The following is a 17,646-nucleotide window of genomic DNA, read 5'->3' on the forward strand; positions in this document are numbered from 1 at the left end:
GAAACAGCAAATTATTTATTAGTAGTTATAATAAATTTTTATACATTACAAACATAGTTCATAGAAAAATGTTTTATTACCGAAAATCTATTTTCTTGCATTTCTCAAATACTTAATTAAGCACTTTGTTATTTCTCACCTACCGTGCTATATTAAAAAGAAAGAAATTAATGGAATTTTATTTTCTTTGCAATTTTTATCAATATTAATATTTTAATAATCTGTTATTTTTTGTGATTATTACAGCGATTTTATTGAAACAAACGATCTTAATATTAGGATCTTGAGAATAAATTAATAATTCTAAATGTTAATTCTTAAATGCTAATTTTTATACGTTTACATTATATTTCTATGAATATGTTTGTACGAAGAAATTGTCGAGATTTGTGAAATACAAGTGTAAATTGGATTTTCTGGACGTAGTTGACTTTTAGCTAAAAATAGCATAAGATATTACCCAGAATGCTCTTTCTACCGTTTCGAATGTTTATTTTTGTTGCTATAAAAATTGAGGCGTAATTAGTGACTTGTTGAGACGCTTCTCAGAACAGATCCATTCATCTAGACGAATCGCGGCGGAGACGGACGATATTTATTCGTGGCGGTTGCGACGCTTGCGTGGACGCCGTGACGTCACGGCGATCGATTCGGCGTCGCCGCGCGGTGGTGCAATCTGGTGGCGTCGAGGCGTTATTTCCAGGGCGGTTCGAGGGGTTGTCTCACGGCGGGGTTGCTTCCCAACGACAGAGGCAAGAGAGTACGTGCTGAACCACCGAGGGTGGGGAGTGTCGTTCTCATCGTCAACGTCGAAGATACCTCAAATTTATTTCGTACCGGCGATATTTCTCGCTCCGGCTACATCCGCGATAAAACCGTCGCTCGGGGTAGTTGTTCTCGGTTTTCTCGGTGTGATAGTGTCCTGAGTAGCGAGGGTGGAAGACCCGGAAGGGTATCCGGAATCCGCTGGAAGAAACGCGGCGGCTCAAGCTGAACGGTAATCTCGTGTTCCGGTTTGTTCAAAGCTTTCAGCCGGCTTGTTGAGACGTTGGCTGAATGCGGCGATGAATACGGGGTGTGGAAGATGGAGAAGCTGGAAGGGTAGAAGAGAACATTTTTTAGGAACGCACTTTTCACATGTCGCTTTAGATGGTATAAATATACCGATTGCGTTTTCTCAAGCAAAAATTTCTTCATGTTTACTTGTCGCGGGGGAGAAGTTCAAATTTTGTCAGAATTCTTCATTACTTGAGATCCAATAAAGAATATCAAGATCACCTTCTTTACATTATATCTTATCGCGATGGTTTTTAGGTGTAGTTTTTATCTACGCAAAATTGTATAGCTTCGACATACGTCGACTGCATAAAGCTGAAGTAATCTTTACCTTTTTTTAGAACGTAGAAATAATTAAGCGTTTATTCATTATTTCCAATCTATTATTTCTCGATTTCTTTATAATAATATTTTAATGCTTCAAAATCCGATAAAATATATTTATCTAAGTTGCTCTTAAATTACTTTAGCAAATTTGTCCTTGCGACACTTACTTTTCGGAAGATTTATCATCTAAATGCGAACTACAAACTTTACGGTATGATTCTAAAATCGTATTAGACAACTTCTCTGTCTTCCGTGCTATGTTCTAGCCTCAAATTCTATCACAGAGACAATATTTTGAATCTAGAATTTAATTAAAAATTGAAGTGTTAACAATTGTAGGACATTTACTTTGACCTGAACAAAATTATCTTTTTTCTTTGTCAATTTATTTAATTCACATTCTGTCTTTTCCCTCTTCTCCTCGGTAACAAATTAAATTAAGCTCGAGCACAGTATTACGAAACATCTTAAGAAAGTCAGAACTTCTTTCTCGCGTTCACAGATGACTTTCACGAGGCTTTCATTTCTCGAATTTCTCCCATGTTCTCCGTCGTCGATAACTTTTTAATTATTGACGATAATTGTCCTCGTAATCAAGAAGTTTCGCCAGTAACGAGTCCAAGAAATGACATCCGAAGTTTTGGCTCGTAGTCCAAGTTCCCTGTGAGAGCAAAGTTATCGTATACGTAGTCGAAAGTTGCCATTTCAATTCCATCTCAAGTCCAAAGCTTTCTGCAAATATTTAATCTGCACAAAGTGGTCAGCGAGCTTGTCGATCGTGAAAATGGGAAAACAATTAGAAAACCAATGCAGTGGAAGAAAAACTATCCTTCCGACCACTGTTGAGAGAGGAAATCTCTTACAAATTTTGAAGTTAAAATGAAACTTTATTTAAAATAAAATTACTATTTATTTAGAAATAAATAAATTATAATTACGAGACTCGTGTGCTTTTTGATTGTGTGATATAACTCAATTAAACTTTGCATTTCAGAAATGCAACAATTTGAAATCAAAAGAACGGAATTTAATTTTAAATGTAAATAATTGGAACTTTTATTTAATTAATTGCATAAGACATATACGATGGATCCAGAAAATAAAATAGAAGAAACGTAGATTCTTTTTTTTTAGCAAATCTAATTGCGAAGCCTGTGCTGGCTCCAGAAATGAAAGTTCCTGTTTCTGCATACTTTTCAAAATTTCTGTTGAAATTTCATTTAGCCTCTTTTTCCTCTCAAAATGTCTCGAGTTCGTGAATCAGTTTGACCTCCGGTTTGATGTCGGGATTAAGCACGTTTTTTTTACGAGGCGCATTAACCCTTGACTGGTCGCTGTAAGGGTAGTTAAAATAACGACCTCAACCTAAAAAGGTACGTGCAAGATAAATTTTTAGATCTTGCTATAAAATCATGCGAGAGTTTCGTCGGGAACGTGTTTATTTCTTTTTTTTCCGGCGAATTTGTACTTCAGTAATTTTAACCTTCCTCTCAGAAAGACGGACTTTCTACGAAATACTTAAATCTCGTGTATCCAGCTTGACAACAAACGGTGAAAACTTAATCGTATGATAAGCGGACAATTGTCTATTGTCTATTTGATTAATAATTTCTTACGTATACAAGAATTTAGGTACAAATATAATTTCTGTTGTCTAAATCTATAGCTATTTTATATACATTTGTGAATTTTTTGCAATCATAGTGCGTAAACACTATTGAATTATTTGAATTATGCATATATATGCACGTCTATAGTCGTAAAGTGTTCATGATATTTTTTTATAAAACTCTGTGCACGAGAAAGCTCGGCATAAACAAATGCGCGAAAAATATCCATAGGCAATTCTCGCGTATGGCACAAAAGCGATAGAACTCTTCTCTCGGGTGTAGGATTAATAATTATTATCGCTGTGAATCACGTGCAGAGGACACATATCGCCTCCGCGCCAATATGCGGACAACACATTCCAAAAAAAAAATATATATATATATTTACGCGCCTCGCGCCCATAAATTTGAACGCTGAATAAAACCGTCATATTCCCTCCATGTTATCGCACTGTCGCCTGTTTTCTTTACGCCAAATCTGCAAAAATTACTGCTTCGGACGAGCTGTTCGATAATGTAATAAGAATAGATAACTCGTAAAAAAATGCAAGTTTTTTGGAGTGGAAGTATTTTAATTTTAGAATTAACGTTTGAATATTATTTATAATTCCATTTTTCCGATATTAATATTTACTTTAGAAAAAATGTTAAAACAGAGTTTGTGTTCATATTATCGGTGAATTTAGACTTTCTTTAGTATATAAACGCTCGAAATTACACGATGAGAAACTGATAGGAAAAACAGTAGAGGGGTATATTTCAAGTCACCAGTGATGAATAAATACGATTAAGACTTTAGTTGATCCAACTGGCAATATAATTGATAGAGTGTTACATTAGTTGCGACGTTTCGACCAAGAATCCGGTCCTTATCAAGCAATCAAACTTAAGTATAAATGTTCATAGAGTATATAATGTAGCAGATGTATAAGTCTTTGTCAGCGCAGTAAATTGTCATTTTTATAAAATCTTGAGAAAACACGTGTGCACGCTGCGGCGTTTTAGTTTGAACTGATAGGAAAAAATATAATTATATTTGTTTTTAAAACACAAAGAGACAGTGTAATTATTTATGTCTCTTTGATTCATCAATCTTTCATTCTTAAATCACAGTTTAACAACTGCATAAATTAATCAGTGCTTTCGGTAACTCGGAAAAAATAATAGTGCAATTATTATCAATAATTGTAAAAAGATGTGACTATTAAATACTAAAAGTATCTAAATGCCTGAAATAATGATATGAGATGACGTACACCGAATACAAGAACATTGCACAAATAAGTGAAATAAAATTGAGCTGCGTTATAAAATTAGGATGAAATGGTTACTATTTTCCGAATAATAATAGCGACACTTATTTTGATTGGTAGGTACGTGGGTGGTTCACGGCGAGAGCTGTCGGGGGTGAAGGAACTGGTGACCTCGAGGCGGGTGCAGAAGAATCGGCCGTCGGGGATCGCGAGGTCGGATGGCGGCTGCATCGGGGGCGTCAGTCCAGGAAGCGGTGGCGGTGGCGGTGGTGGTGGCGGCGGTGGCGGTGGCGGCGGCGGCGTCGGCATCGGCGGCGTCGTCGCCGGCGGTCTTCTAGGCGGCTGCAGCGGCGGGAACGACGCCTTGGCGGAGCTCACAATCGAGGAGCTGGCTTCCATTCCCGCCGGAAATCACACCTCCGCCAATCACACGGGACATCCCTCTCATCACAAGGTCAGCGAACTCGCAAATTCGGAATCGATAGCGCACGGTTTAAGCATGCGGGAGAGGGAGAGAGGGAAACGCGACTGCCGTTCGGAAATAGCTTCTATTAATTCTTATTTTCCAATTATCCGAGTCACGCTCCGACTAATCGCCGTCGGTGTCGTTTGCTTATTAATACCTTCCTCCGCCAGGCAACAATTCAGATTCCTCAAAAAGGGAGTCTGCTAATTGGCGATACAAAGATCTCTCTTTCAATTTCAGTGCTATATTTTTATTTTTTATCTTTTTATTCTTTATAATATTTTCATCCCCCAATCCATCAAACAAAAGTTTCGATAATATTTGAAATCTTTTATGGAATTGAATTTTCTATTTGTTCCTTTTTCATATTTCCTTCTTTTTTTAATTCGGAATTATCGGAATTGGAATATTTTTGAAAATAGTTTTTACTGCTTACAGTTATTAGGAATATAATTTAGCCATTCGACTTACTGGCGACATATTGGATGACTAAAGGGACTGCTGACAGTCGTCAAATAGATTCTCGATAATTATTGGGACCATTAATGTAATAATTGGCAGATACCCGTAGTCGCGTTTGTGAATATTCGCCTTTCAGAACAGATCAATCATAAATACAATAATATCCACGTAGGAATATTTCATCTAGAATTATTTAACACATTTACCATAGCGATAAAAAATTTGTTATTCTAATGAAACGAGTAACCTTCTTTTACAAGATAAAAAAATCTTAATCTAATCTAATTAAAATTTAAGATTTTTTAAAGAGAATATTTAGATTTTAATTAAATATGGAATTTCCTTGGTGAGATAAAAAATTTTTATTTAGAGCTTTATCGGAAACATTAATATAATAATTATTTTCTATATGGGATTACTTGAAGCAGAGTTTAATTTTTTGTTACAATAGTCTTGATCGATATCAAATTTCTCTTCAATTAACGCTCAAATGGGTGTACAAGGACAAGAAGCGATGTGTGCACAGGCGTGATCTCGCAAGCCTACACAGAACAATCGAGTCACAAAGCGTGGAGCATGTGTGCGCGTCAGCTGTTGCATCGTGCAGCTGTCGTGTACTGGGTGTCCCACTATCGAAAGAACAATTTTTTCATTCGCGGGTCACTGCAAATTGCTATTTTTAAGCTCCTACGCTTCTCCACTCTATTATTATCACAAACGATTTTTTTTTCTCAACAACAGCCTGATTTAATAATCTGAAATTAGCAATTCAAAATTAATAACAATGCGATTATAAAAACATTATTGCACAAATTCATTTTATGCAAAATCAAAATTATAAAAATCCTTCTGAACCTTTCCAAAAGTGAAGTTATATCTCAAACACCGAGGGGGAAACCGCTGAGGGCATTGTGGTGTACAGATTTGCGGCATTACTGGGCATTACTAGGCATTTTTTGGGCATTAGTTTGGGCATTAGGCCTTGCTGGGGCATTATAAAAATAAAATAAGATAAGATAAAGTAATGCCCACTGGGCATTAGTGGGCATTGGTGTACAAGATTTTGGTCAAACGCAGTCGTATGTTAATATAGGTATGTTTAAATTCAAGAGAGAAGGCTTACTATATTCATCTTTTTGAAGCTCAAAACTCAAAACTTAAAGTATCCTTATCCTGACAAATAAGAACAAAAATTCCCTATTTGATTCGCATCGTCTTCTAGCGGCATATTTTTTACTTTGCAAAATTTTTCGCGTCCGTGTACTTGTCTGTCGCCAATATTATCCTGTTTGTTTTTATTTCCGGTTCCTTGCCTCGAAGGACTCGTTACAAACGATGACCGCCAAGTTACGGTTGACATATTTTTCGCTTCAAAAAAATATTATTAAAATAGATTCTCATGTGTGCACACGCGCGATATATAAAACAAAACAAAAATAGAAGTTCAGATTTTATTATTATAAATTGTAATTTTATTATCATAATTATTATCTCAGAGTAAAAATATCTTATACTAATGAGAGGAAAAAAATTATTGTTGCTGAAAAAATTATTACAATCATAGAAATAATAACGTTATAATTATTAGAATATATGTGCTTGCAACTTTAATTTTATCATTTTGATTTAAATTAATAGTAAAACTTTTTGTTTGTGTAAAATTAAAATGCCGCTCACATTTTCAGATTTAAATGAAAAATTAAAGAGAAAATAGTTGAGAGAGAGAGAGAGAGAGAGAGAGAGAGAGAGAGAGAGAGAGAGAGAGAGAGAGAGAAGTGCGCGAGAAAAGGAGAAATTAGTTATACGCGTCGCAAGCAGTTATGCAGCCAGGTCACGGCAGGTCGTTGTCGAATAGAATCGATATTTGTTCAGCGAAATAATGAATGCTTCTTTTCCCCCCTTCTGCTTCTTTGTTTCTCTCCGCCTCTCTTTTTTTCACGGTAAAAGAAATTCAACTGAAGCAACTTTCGGTGTTACAAAATTACCTGCGGCACTCCAGACTTCACTGGAAATTTAATCGATCAAGATTACCGTTATATGAAAATTGCATTTAAATTGTATCTTAATTAAAGAAAATAATTTTGCCCAAAAACTATACGGCTTTACATCGAAACAAATAATTCCGCTAGCTTACTTATACTTTTTGAAGATGAATACTTTTCTATAAATAAAATTATCTACAAGGATTCTACAAGGAATCTGTTGCCTCAAACGTGATCAACTTTTGTTAAATTGATCTTTTTAAACATGACTGATGGTAATAAGCGTCTTTTATCAAGATAGGCTACACACAATAATCTTTCCTTCCATTAAAAGCCGACCTATTAATTATCCATGGATCCATTACGCGGCTGCAAATCGGCCATTTTAATAGCTTTGAAGTCCGTCGTATCGATATAAACGTCCCTTTTAACAGTGATTATTATAATGAAATAATATCTACTGCCCTCTCTCTCTCTCTCTCTCTCTTCCTGGTTCCTCTCCCCTTAATTTCGTTCGATAGGCCACTTACCGCGACTGAATTGTGACCTCGGTGCCCGCCGAGCTCGACAATGGTTGTTAATTAAATATTTATAGCTTTGCCTGCAATATGAATTTGTACGAAATAATATATTTAAACTGACTTATATGTTGTATATAACATTTTGAAGATTTTAAATAGGCAATTATTTGTTTAATTGCATATTTTATCCTTTCCTTTAATAAAACTAATATTTTTTAATTAAATTTTTTTTTGTTTTATCTTAGGTTATTGTTATAGTATCTATAGTGATTTATATCTCTTTTCTTTGCACCATATAATTTCACTTTATTTTATACACTCTGATATATCGGTACATTAATAACATCCAAATTATTTTCTTAGTTCTCTCTCTCCCTCTCTCGCTTGATCTTTATTTCCTTCTTAACAAACGACATAGTAAAGAGATTATAACGACGATAACTTTTTCCTTCGGGGGATGTCTTTACGTCATCCCTGGATAATCCTCTCTCTAATCCGTTGGACTATCGACTTGCTCAGTGACGTATAAGGCCCATTTCGAACGAAAGCTATCGGTATAACAACCCTTTTCGAACCGCTTCAAGATAAGAAAATGGGAGCGTAGGGAATCCGACTCGCATGGTCTTCTTATCGCTGACCAAGGTAATGCTTCTCTTTTGTACCCTTTCGGGCGTAAATCAAGTCGATTAAACGGTGATTTAAGACGAATAAGCTCACAGAGTACCATATCCAGAATTCCGAAATAAAGCCTTTCCAACTTTCACTAATAATAAATAATATTTAATATATTAATTTAACATTTATATTGTAAAATAACACTTTATTCTTAACGAAGAAAAGTAGTTTTCTTTCCTTTTGGAGGAATAAAGGATTTAGAAAAATATTTAACGTGTATCTTTGTAAAATTTTAATATAATACGTTTTAAAATATAATGTATATCTTTTGAATAATTAAAAAATTAAGTGGTTTCTTTAATAATAATATGAATAATGGATGAGAAAAAATTTTTTAGTTGCATAAATGATGTATACGTGTTGGATGTACGTACATAAAAAATTTTGAGGCTTGTAAGAAAATGTGATTTGATTCTCCGAATATAAAATCAATGTAATCTCGGACTCTTATCGTGACTTATTGTTAGATCGGACCGTTATTCCTGTGGCACCCCAGAGCGAGTCGGTACAGTATTCGGGAGGGCGAGTACCTCCCGTTAGTAATATTACACGGTACGCCAGAGAAGTGGGGGCGAGAGGGCCAGTGAGCTATGGATCGTCGACCCTCGCAGTCGGCGGTTAACGTTCGGATGTCTCGTACGTTACGTTCGGAACCGTAATCCAAAGGCGCTAGGGTGATAAAGCACTACCCTTTGTATTTTCCGAGGTGAAAATCGCAGTGAGCGTAAATTGTCTTAATTGGTGGAGTAATATCGAGTGTATCTTCGTAAAGTGAAAATGACGACGTGGTTGGCAAAGAACTACTACCCCTTCAACTATCTTAGATAAAAAAGAGAGGAAAATGAATCTTGTTGAGTAAAAAGGATTAATTTAACGGATTAATATTAGGCATAACATGATAGATGCCGGCGACGATAGATATGAAAAAGTCCCTTAGATTTTGTAGCAACATTTTCAATTGTTAATTAACGAATTGATAAGGAATTGATGTTATTTTGGGGTACATATGATAGGAGATCCTGAGTATAAATAATATAAATTTATCAAGTTCAAGTTTGAAGTGTTACTTAAAAGGAATATATTCAGAAAATTTGTCGCCGTCATAAAGTATTTAGACAGGGGACAATTAACACGTACCAGAGCTCGAAATAAGATTTGCAATTTAGTAGGACAGGAACATCCCTAATTGCCTCATAGGGAAAACTGTGTAATAGGCTAGCATTGGGCTTGCTAATTAACTAACTAAATACACACACACACACACACACACAACACATGTATATAGTCGGTTTCAATGTTAATTTGGGACTGCGGTTTGGATAGCCTCAGAGTACTATCGATCATCGATCAATTAGCTGTGACATGCTAATTTCGTGAAGAATATTAATTAATAATTTACATGTAATAAATCCGTAACAATATAAAAATAAAAACTTTGCTATGCATAAGGTACAGCAAAGGAAAAATAAATCTTGTAAAATTATTATTCCGAGAATAATAATTTATCAAGAATTATTTGACGCCAGTACATGACTAACAATAATATTATTAAGCTTTCAATTGACCATAACTGGCAACGTGTTTTTAACACAGAAACACGTTGCCAGTTATGGTCGATTGAAAGCTTGATAATAATTTATGTTTAGTTAATTAATTAATATCAATTAGTATAATTAGATCACAAAAACGATTAAAGTATTAGGAATTGCTAGGAAAGAAAATAGTCAGTGAGGGTAATGATGGATGATAAAAGAAAATTGCGATAAAGAAGGGAAAGTGTCATATGTGAAAAATAAGCAGAACTTTCATTACGGACAAGGAAAAATGGTGAGTAATTCTTCTAGTTTAAAAGTACTCGAGAAATGAAACGAGAGATTAAATAACTCGAGATAATCTTCGAAGACATCTCGACGAATTCCTTTTTTTTCAATAGTTTATCTCTACATTTTATTAATTTTTTCTAAATTTAGATAAACGAGACTATTTGGAATAATTAAATATCCTCCACAGAACTGTACTTGTAATTTCTCATGTTGAGAATATAATTTTGGACAGAAATAAAAGGTAAATAATGCCGTTGAAGAGAAATTACCCTTTGTTCGCAAATCATCCTCGAGACTATGAATCGATATCATTTCGGCCACCACTCAAGACATCCTCGTCTTGCCGTGGTACGCGCTTCACAATCGTAAAAAATGGGATGTTTTCACGTCGACGATTTCGGAAAATAAACTTCAGGCTGTGCCATGAAAGAGTTTCGGAAAGCCATCTACTCGGAAGAGGCGCATCCAGTTTATTTGGATTCTCGCGCTCGATTCTCGTACCTCAAAGGCGCGTGAATGTTTGCTGTTTCCTGCCGACAAGGTTGATTGTGCCTGGTATGTGACGTTTTTGATTTTAAAAAAATGACAAATTTAGCGTGAAAAAAAATTAAAACATTAATGTGCAAAAGGCAAAAGTATGATAAATTTGAAGAGTACAAGAAGGAAAGATGCTGAAGAAAGATAAAATTAGAAAATATATAACATAAAATGTAGAACATGAGAAAAAAGAATGTAACAAGCATACAAATATAACAAATAGAAGAGATAAATATAGAACATAAAATCGAGCAAAAATGTAATAAGTGCAAAAAACAAAGGAAGTGTTAAAACTATTGTAGAAACGTGAGTTCAGAGATTAAAAAAATAATTCTTAAATAATTAAAACCGCCTGTTTTGTAAATTAAATATTTTTAATTAAAAATGTAACATTACTAAAAAGATGTAGTTGCAGCTTGTAATTCTTTCCTTTAAAAACTGAACACAATTTTAAATATAATGGAAGATGAATAAACCAGCGTGCGTGCTTCTTTGCAAAGACCGACTGGTAAAAAAACACATTTGACCCGCGGATCCTTTGTCCCACGTTTATAGCCTTTCCACCATGCGTACGTTTATGATCCTTGCCTTAAAAGCCCAAAGAGCCTTTCTGCTTCTACCCTTGTGAGTCACCCGCGATTCCACGTGGAGAAAGATGGAGGATGGGCACACACCCTCGTTTCGTCTTGATGACCATTTCGGTAACCCAAGATTTATTCTTTATTTTCTAGAAATTCCAACATCGTTTAAATAATCAATTACAGGATTGTTAGAAAGCTCTATAAATCTTCAATTATCCATAATCTTGGAAAGATGTTTCTATATTCCTGGAATTTTGTCTAATAATTTACACGTTCCGTTCTACTTACGTACATCTTTGATGGAAATACAAAAGTCTTAATGCATTTCTATTCTTTTCTTGATATTGTATTGAGAGAGGAGGAAGAGGTTTAAGTAAGGATACGCGATTTAGAAAATGAGAACGGCGAAAATCGCCGTAGCGTCGCGTCATGATGGCGCCCTTGCTCTGAATCATGCCGCAAGGGTTCTGACTTCTGCCAAGCTCGGAAATCGATACTTCCGATTCCATTAGAATCTTCGATGCTGATTGAATCCAGATGATAGTGATATGTCGGGCTCATTTTAAACGCTTAAATAACATTATTTCAGACAATCTGCAGAATTGCTCTATTATATTTTTAACTTTGCTCCTAATATTTCTTAATATAACAATTTTATTGTAATAGATTTTAGAGACATGCAAAATAATTTCCTTGGAAACTTTTATTGAAAATGATGGTGCGATTCGACAAAATATGATTCTGAATGAAAATATAATTGTTAAGCGATTAACATACTTAAACATTTTTATTTTAAACAGAGAGTGCCAGGCGGAGGGGGTGTGATTGTGGGGGGTGGCGGAGGATCGGCCACCCCCCAAGGGGCGCAGCAGAGTAACAGTCACAACCTGGTGTACCGCGTGGTGGGCTCGCGTGGGCACCCCGGTCACCATCCACATGTGAAGAAGTCCGACAGCTCTCAGCAGACCGAGAGCTCGGCCTTCAAGCATCAGCAACATCAGCAGCATCAGCAACATCAGCAACATCAGCAACATCAGCAGCAGCAGCAGCAGCAGCAGCAGCAACAGCAGCAGAGCTCAAACAGCTCTGGCAGCAGTATTAGCTCCAACAGCCAGCAATGGAAGAAGTACATCGAAGCGGGCGCCGCAAGAGAGAGAGACAAGGAGGGTGCACCACCCAGTCCTAGTCCCTCTAGAAGATCGCAGGTAAAGTACTCCAAAAAATATTGGAATGCATGGTCTTTGGATTCTTCACTTCATATTTTCATCGGTACAAATGGATTTTGTATTACCATATTTGTATATAAAAGATAGCAATATATAGACTTGGCCTCTAAATTAAAACTTGTACCGATTTTTTATTACTTATAACAATACTTATCCATTTTAATTATTGACAATAATAATTGTGTGAACATAATTTAATTGAAATGCAGGATAAACATCGGAAACAGACCATGGCTGAATATGCAAATGGCGAGAAACCGCAAAAAGTTTCGTCGGGCACATCAACCAGTAACAGTAGCAAAGTCCGTGGGGTACCGCAAAGCTTTGGCTACGTTAAGAGACACAGTGCGGGCACTAGTTCGAGTCCCAATGGCGTCCAAAATGGCAGCAAAGATGCTACTAGAACAGCCCAAGTTAGCGCTGTGCCGAGGACTAAGGTAGAATAAAAATTATAATTGCTGAAATCTCCTTACAATCAAAATTTTAAGACCTTGAATTTTAGAAGATATATGGTCATACATTTTTAAGTTATGAAATTAAGGTTTATAAAGTTCATGTTATTTTAAATGTTGAAGAATTAAAAAATATAGAGTTTAAAATCTCTGGATTGGAAAAAATATAGAGATATACGAAACGAGAAAGAGAGAAAGTTCAAAATATTACTCTTAACTTTGAGAATCTTTGGATTTTTAAAATCTTATCATTATTTCGAGCTTTTATTTTTAGCAGAAATATATAATAATTATGTTATAGAAAATTCCAAATGATTAATTATTGAGCCAATAATTAGATTTTAACTAAATATATTTATTTGAGATTGAATGTAAAACTAAACAGCTTTCCGCAGTTTAACTAATAACTAAATGCTAAGTCAAATAGAGAAAATAAGTTGGATTAAGTTTGAGTTGTTCGTTTGATACAGGTCAAGGTATCTGGTGGTACACAGACGTGCACTACGGAATTGCAAGCAAATTCCTCGGGATCAAATCAGGGTCATCACTACAAGAGTTACAGCCTCACTGGACCCAGTGCTAGTCAACTCTCGCAGTCAGTCCGAGATCGTCTTATGCTGGGCTCACAGAGCCTGCCGAAACCCGGTAGTCCAGAATTCACCGCTCTTTTTGCGTCTGCCCATCATCGCGAAAGAGGAGCTGGCGTTGGACCAGCGAACGCGTCATTTTCGCCCCGGGTATTGAAACCATCTGACGGCAGTCTCAGTGACACATGCAGTAATTATGCTGCACCTGATCTTCAGGGTTACTACGGCACACCCAACAGCCCCTATACTACTTCGTGGATGAGACACAGCAACACCTATACACCCAGCGGACGATCTCAAGGTAATCTGATATTAAAATATTATAATCCTTTAATATTTTAAATTCAAAAATATACATACTTACATATATTAGAGTCTACTAAAATAATTGTAGTTGTCAATATATTATAGAATACGTAACAAAGTGAAAAAGAATTTTATTGCACACTAGAAAAGATTGTTTCCTTAATGAATTTTCTTATTTTACAAATTTTGTATATTTTGGAATATGAATTTTTTCAGGAATGGGTTTGTGCGAAGCTGATAGCGTGGAATCATTGGGCTCGCATCGTGCGAGCTTGACGCACGCCCGTCTCCTGATGCACCAGAGAGATTCTACAGGATCTCCGGCGCCGCCCAGATTGAACAGGAGTAACTCCATCAGGTGAGAAATTTTTTGTGTCACATATCTTTGATTGGTCTCTATACTGTCGACTACATTCTTAAGAAATTCTTGAGCTATCGATATAATATTTTATTTTAATAATATGAGTATTTTTGTATCACAGCATGAAAATATTCTATATAATACTTAAAATTTTTAATTCAACTAATATATGAATATTGTTAAAATATCAGAAATACCTTTAACTAGATTAAAAATATATATTAATACACGCCTAGATCAATTAAAATTTACAATTGAATAATTATAATTATTGTTCTAATTTTTACACACTTGTACTTAATAGAGAACTATTTTAATCATGTTTTTAAAATTTGAAATCGATCGTTCGAGGACTAGTTTGGGAATTACAATCTGTTTGCAAATGTTAATATGTATAGTTAGATGCAGCGTTTTCAACATTCAATCTCTCGATGGGCGAATGATTTTATTTCTTTTTCCAGTTGTTTTTCTCTCACTTATTCTTTAATTAATCGATCCGATCGTGAAATAACGCAGGACAATTTGATTGACCGTTTTAGCCTTCTGCGGGACAGGACATTCCCAAGGTAGTGCGAAAATATACACTCATCGAGCCTGTTTTCCATGCATAAGTATAAAACGAACTTAAACAGAGTCGTAATACACACATTCGCGAGTTGCTCTCACAAGCACCTGAAAATTTACCTAAACAGCTCGGTCTTGACCGAATCTATGGATTCGAAGATCCTTCGCAATTGTCATCGTATTTTAGAAGCTAGGCTTATTGTTAGAATTTAAAGAATTTTTTAATTTTAAAAAGTAGAAAAGGATTTTTTACTTCTAAAGTTAAGAATTGTGGATTTTCAAATCTTTCGATTCTCGACTTGTAGAATCTTTTAATCCTAAAAGTACAAATCTTAAAATATATTTAGAATTATAGATTACAGATCTTATGAACTTTAGATCTTCAATCTTTAAGATTTTTAGATAAAAATTAGATAAAAAAAATCTTGGTCCGAAGAATCTAGAACCATAGATTTGATAAAATATTGGAAGTCTAGAAGGAGCTCACGGATTATGAAATCTTTGGATTCTCAATTTCTAGAGTGTTTGAATCTTGAGATTTTATATTTTCTAAAGATTGCAGGACTCACCCTAATATAATTCATCGATGTGCCTTAATCGTCTTGAAGACATTGTGTTGATAGTTATTTGTGTGGAAAATTTTACGTTGCCTATTGTTGCCAAAGTTCGTCATTCGATCATGTTGCTTATGCAGCATGCATACGCGATGATGCTTCATCAATATTCTGGACCGAGCCATCGAGAGCTACGTTTCCGCTATATATTCATTCTCTATACTCATCATGTAGCAGTATTACGTCTTGGAGAGTAATCTCGTTTAAAGGAACAATATCACAATAAAAAGTATTGAAAATGATAATAAATTCGAATTGGATGACGGCATGGACGATAGCTCTCGCTGGATTTGAGTGTGCGGAATTGAGTGTGCGCGATGCTGCAAACTATCTCGAAGTGGTCCTTGACTTCTTGTCGAGTGGAAGTAAGCTTATCTTTTAATTAGAGGTCCCTTTCGGGATCAGCTAATTGCGCGCACACTCGGCAGGTAGACAAGCGTGTTCTCGTTGTTATTCACGATACTCGAAACCCTCTTCTGTTGGTTTAAACAGCACACGACTGGTGACTCTTGATCCTTCCTCAAGCCATTGTAAAGCTTCTATAACATAAATATCGCTTTTTAGCTGTCAAAATAATTTTTCTGTAATTTAATTAATATCCTAAAGTATATTTCAATCGTATATTTTACCAATGAGTTATGTAAAAGTATTTCAAAAGATTTGCAACATGAAAATCTGGAACATAAGTAGGAAAGAATAAACAGCTTATTTATAGATAACATGTTAATTACCCAGCGAGAAATCTGTACCCAGTGAAAAATGACTCGTCGATCGATGTCGAAACAATGTCGAATCGACATCAACTTTGTCAAATTGACGTCGAATCGACGTCATTTTTTACTGGGTACATATTTGAACACGGAACGTGTTTATTTGATAAAGAGTAATGGATAAATTAAATAGATGTACAAGAATAGACTACTACAATAGTAAAGGCAATTATGCTTACCATTATTCTTTAATTTTGTATATTGATTAGTAGGTGTGTTGCACAATATCAAGAAAATATCCCAGGCCGAAAGACGATTCCTCTTGGAATCTAGCTTGATAGAGCAGCCGTTTAGAAATGTCTCGAGGGGAATTTAGAGAACACGTCGCGCTTGTGTTTTCACAGGTCTACTAAGAGCGAGAAGATGTATCCGTCGATGTTGGCACGCGGAAGCGGCGCTTCATCGTCGGTGGGCGAGGAGGTTGGGATGGGTATGGGGGTCGGAGTCGAGCCGTATTACAGCGTTCCTGTGGGATCGGCGGGGTGCACCGGCCAGCATTGGTCCCAGCCGACGTCGCCGACACCCACCCACACCTCACGGCAGCCCCCAAACTTGTACCAGCACGTACACAAGGATGATGACAGTGAGTGTTATAAAGTATAGAGTGTGCCATGGTGAAACATTTTTCTGAAAACTTCAAGACAACAATTTCTACCTAACTTTTCACAATTGGCCTTTTTAACAAGGCAGAATCAACCAATATCTTTCTTAATTAATATAATACAAAATACATTTAATTTTCAAAGTTAACTTTAATTAGTATATTTGGTATGGTACAGTAGGAGAGGGGAATAATGTATAACAATTGAGAGTGTGAGAGAGAGGGAGAGAGAGAAAATTATACAAACAAGTTAATTCCAAAATGATTGAATTTTGTAAACATGCAATGAGAAGGATTTTCTATTTATTTCAGTTCACGGTTCTTCGGTATCTTTGGTATCCACTGCGAGTAGTCTTTACAGCTCAGCCGAAGAAAAGCAGGCGCACGAATTGAGAAAATTGCGTCGCGAACTACTGGACGCTCAGGAGAAGGTGCATTCGTTAACTAGTCAGCTTTCCACAAACGTGAGTACATCACTTTTGTGTTGTTGAAATTTTATAATACATGAACTATACGTTAGCGCTAAAGCTCGTCCCTCGCTTATCGTTGCGATTATTTGTTTCCGCAACGATTGTGTGACGATTAGAACTGTATCACCGTAATCGCAGATAGCGATTAATTAACGCGCCCAGATCTGTTACGGTCGTAAGCGGGACACGCGATGCAGTTAGCCTCGTGGAAACAGAGCAAATTGGCGCAGATGATTAGTCGTAATTAATCGACAATTAGTGGGCCCATGAGCCAGTCTCTAATAGCTTTGAACCTCCGGAACCTGTTGCGATGATCCAGATGGCACGCATTCTCTATCAACAAAGCCATTAACTTCCATAATCGCATTCGTTTTACACTAAATTACACGTTGGATATTTAAC

The 17,646-nt window shown here is 35.9% G+C and overlaps 2 protein-coding genes across 3 annotated transcripts in view; both read left to right on the forward strand.

Annotated features, from left to right (window-relative positions):
- The window catches only part of LOC105562833 (protein sickie-like), a 109,585-nt gene extending 108,136 nt beyond the window's left edge, over nt 1-1,449 (forward strand). For both annotated transcript variants that reach the window (XM_012013934.1, XM_012013935.1), the window contains one exon: nt 1,026-1,449. In XM_012013934.1, the coding sequence (XP_011869324.1) occupies nt 1,026-1,044 (19 nt within the window). In that variant the 3' untranslated portion in view covers nt 1,045-1,449. The remainder of the gene's footprint in view (nt 1-1,025) is intronic.
- On the forward strand, nt 1,085-17,596 carry LOC105562878 (protein sickie-like). Its single transcript, XM_012014023.1, has 10 exons — nt 1,085-1,101; nt 4,367-4,518; nt 4,585-4,700; nt 12,094-12,498; nt 12,729-12,956; nt 13,442-13,859; nt 14,081-14,222; nt 16,518-16,756; nt 17,087-17,238; nt 17,504-17,596. The coding sequence occupies exons 1-10, from the start codon at nt 1,085-1,087 to the stop codon at nt 17,594-17,596; spliced, it is 1,962 nt and encodes a 653-aa protein (XP_011869413.1).
- The last annotated feature ends 50 nt before the right edge of the window (nt 17,597-17,646 follow it).

The sequence above is a fragment of the Vollenhovia emeryi genome, unplaced genomic scaffold, assembly GCF_000949405.1.
Source record: "Vollenhovia emeryi isolate VEMERY1.0 unplaced genomic scaffold, V.emery_V1.0 DF939183.1, whole genome shotgun sequence".
NCBI classification, from domain to species: domain Eukaryota; kingdom Metazoa; phylum Arthropoda; class Insecta; order Hymenoptera; family Formicidae; genus Vollenhovia; species Vollenhovia emeryi.

Coding starts and splice junctions, on each gene's coding strand:
- LOC105562878 (XM_012014023.1), top strand. Junction 12,957..13,441: donor GCGCTGTGCCGAGGACTAAG/GTAGAATAAAAA, acceptor CGTTTGATACAG/GTCAAGGTATCTGGTGGTAC. Junction 16,757..17,086: donor CGTACACAAGGATGATGACA/GTGAGTGTTATA, acceptor TATTTATTTCAG/TTCACGGTTCTTCGGTATCT.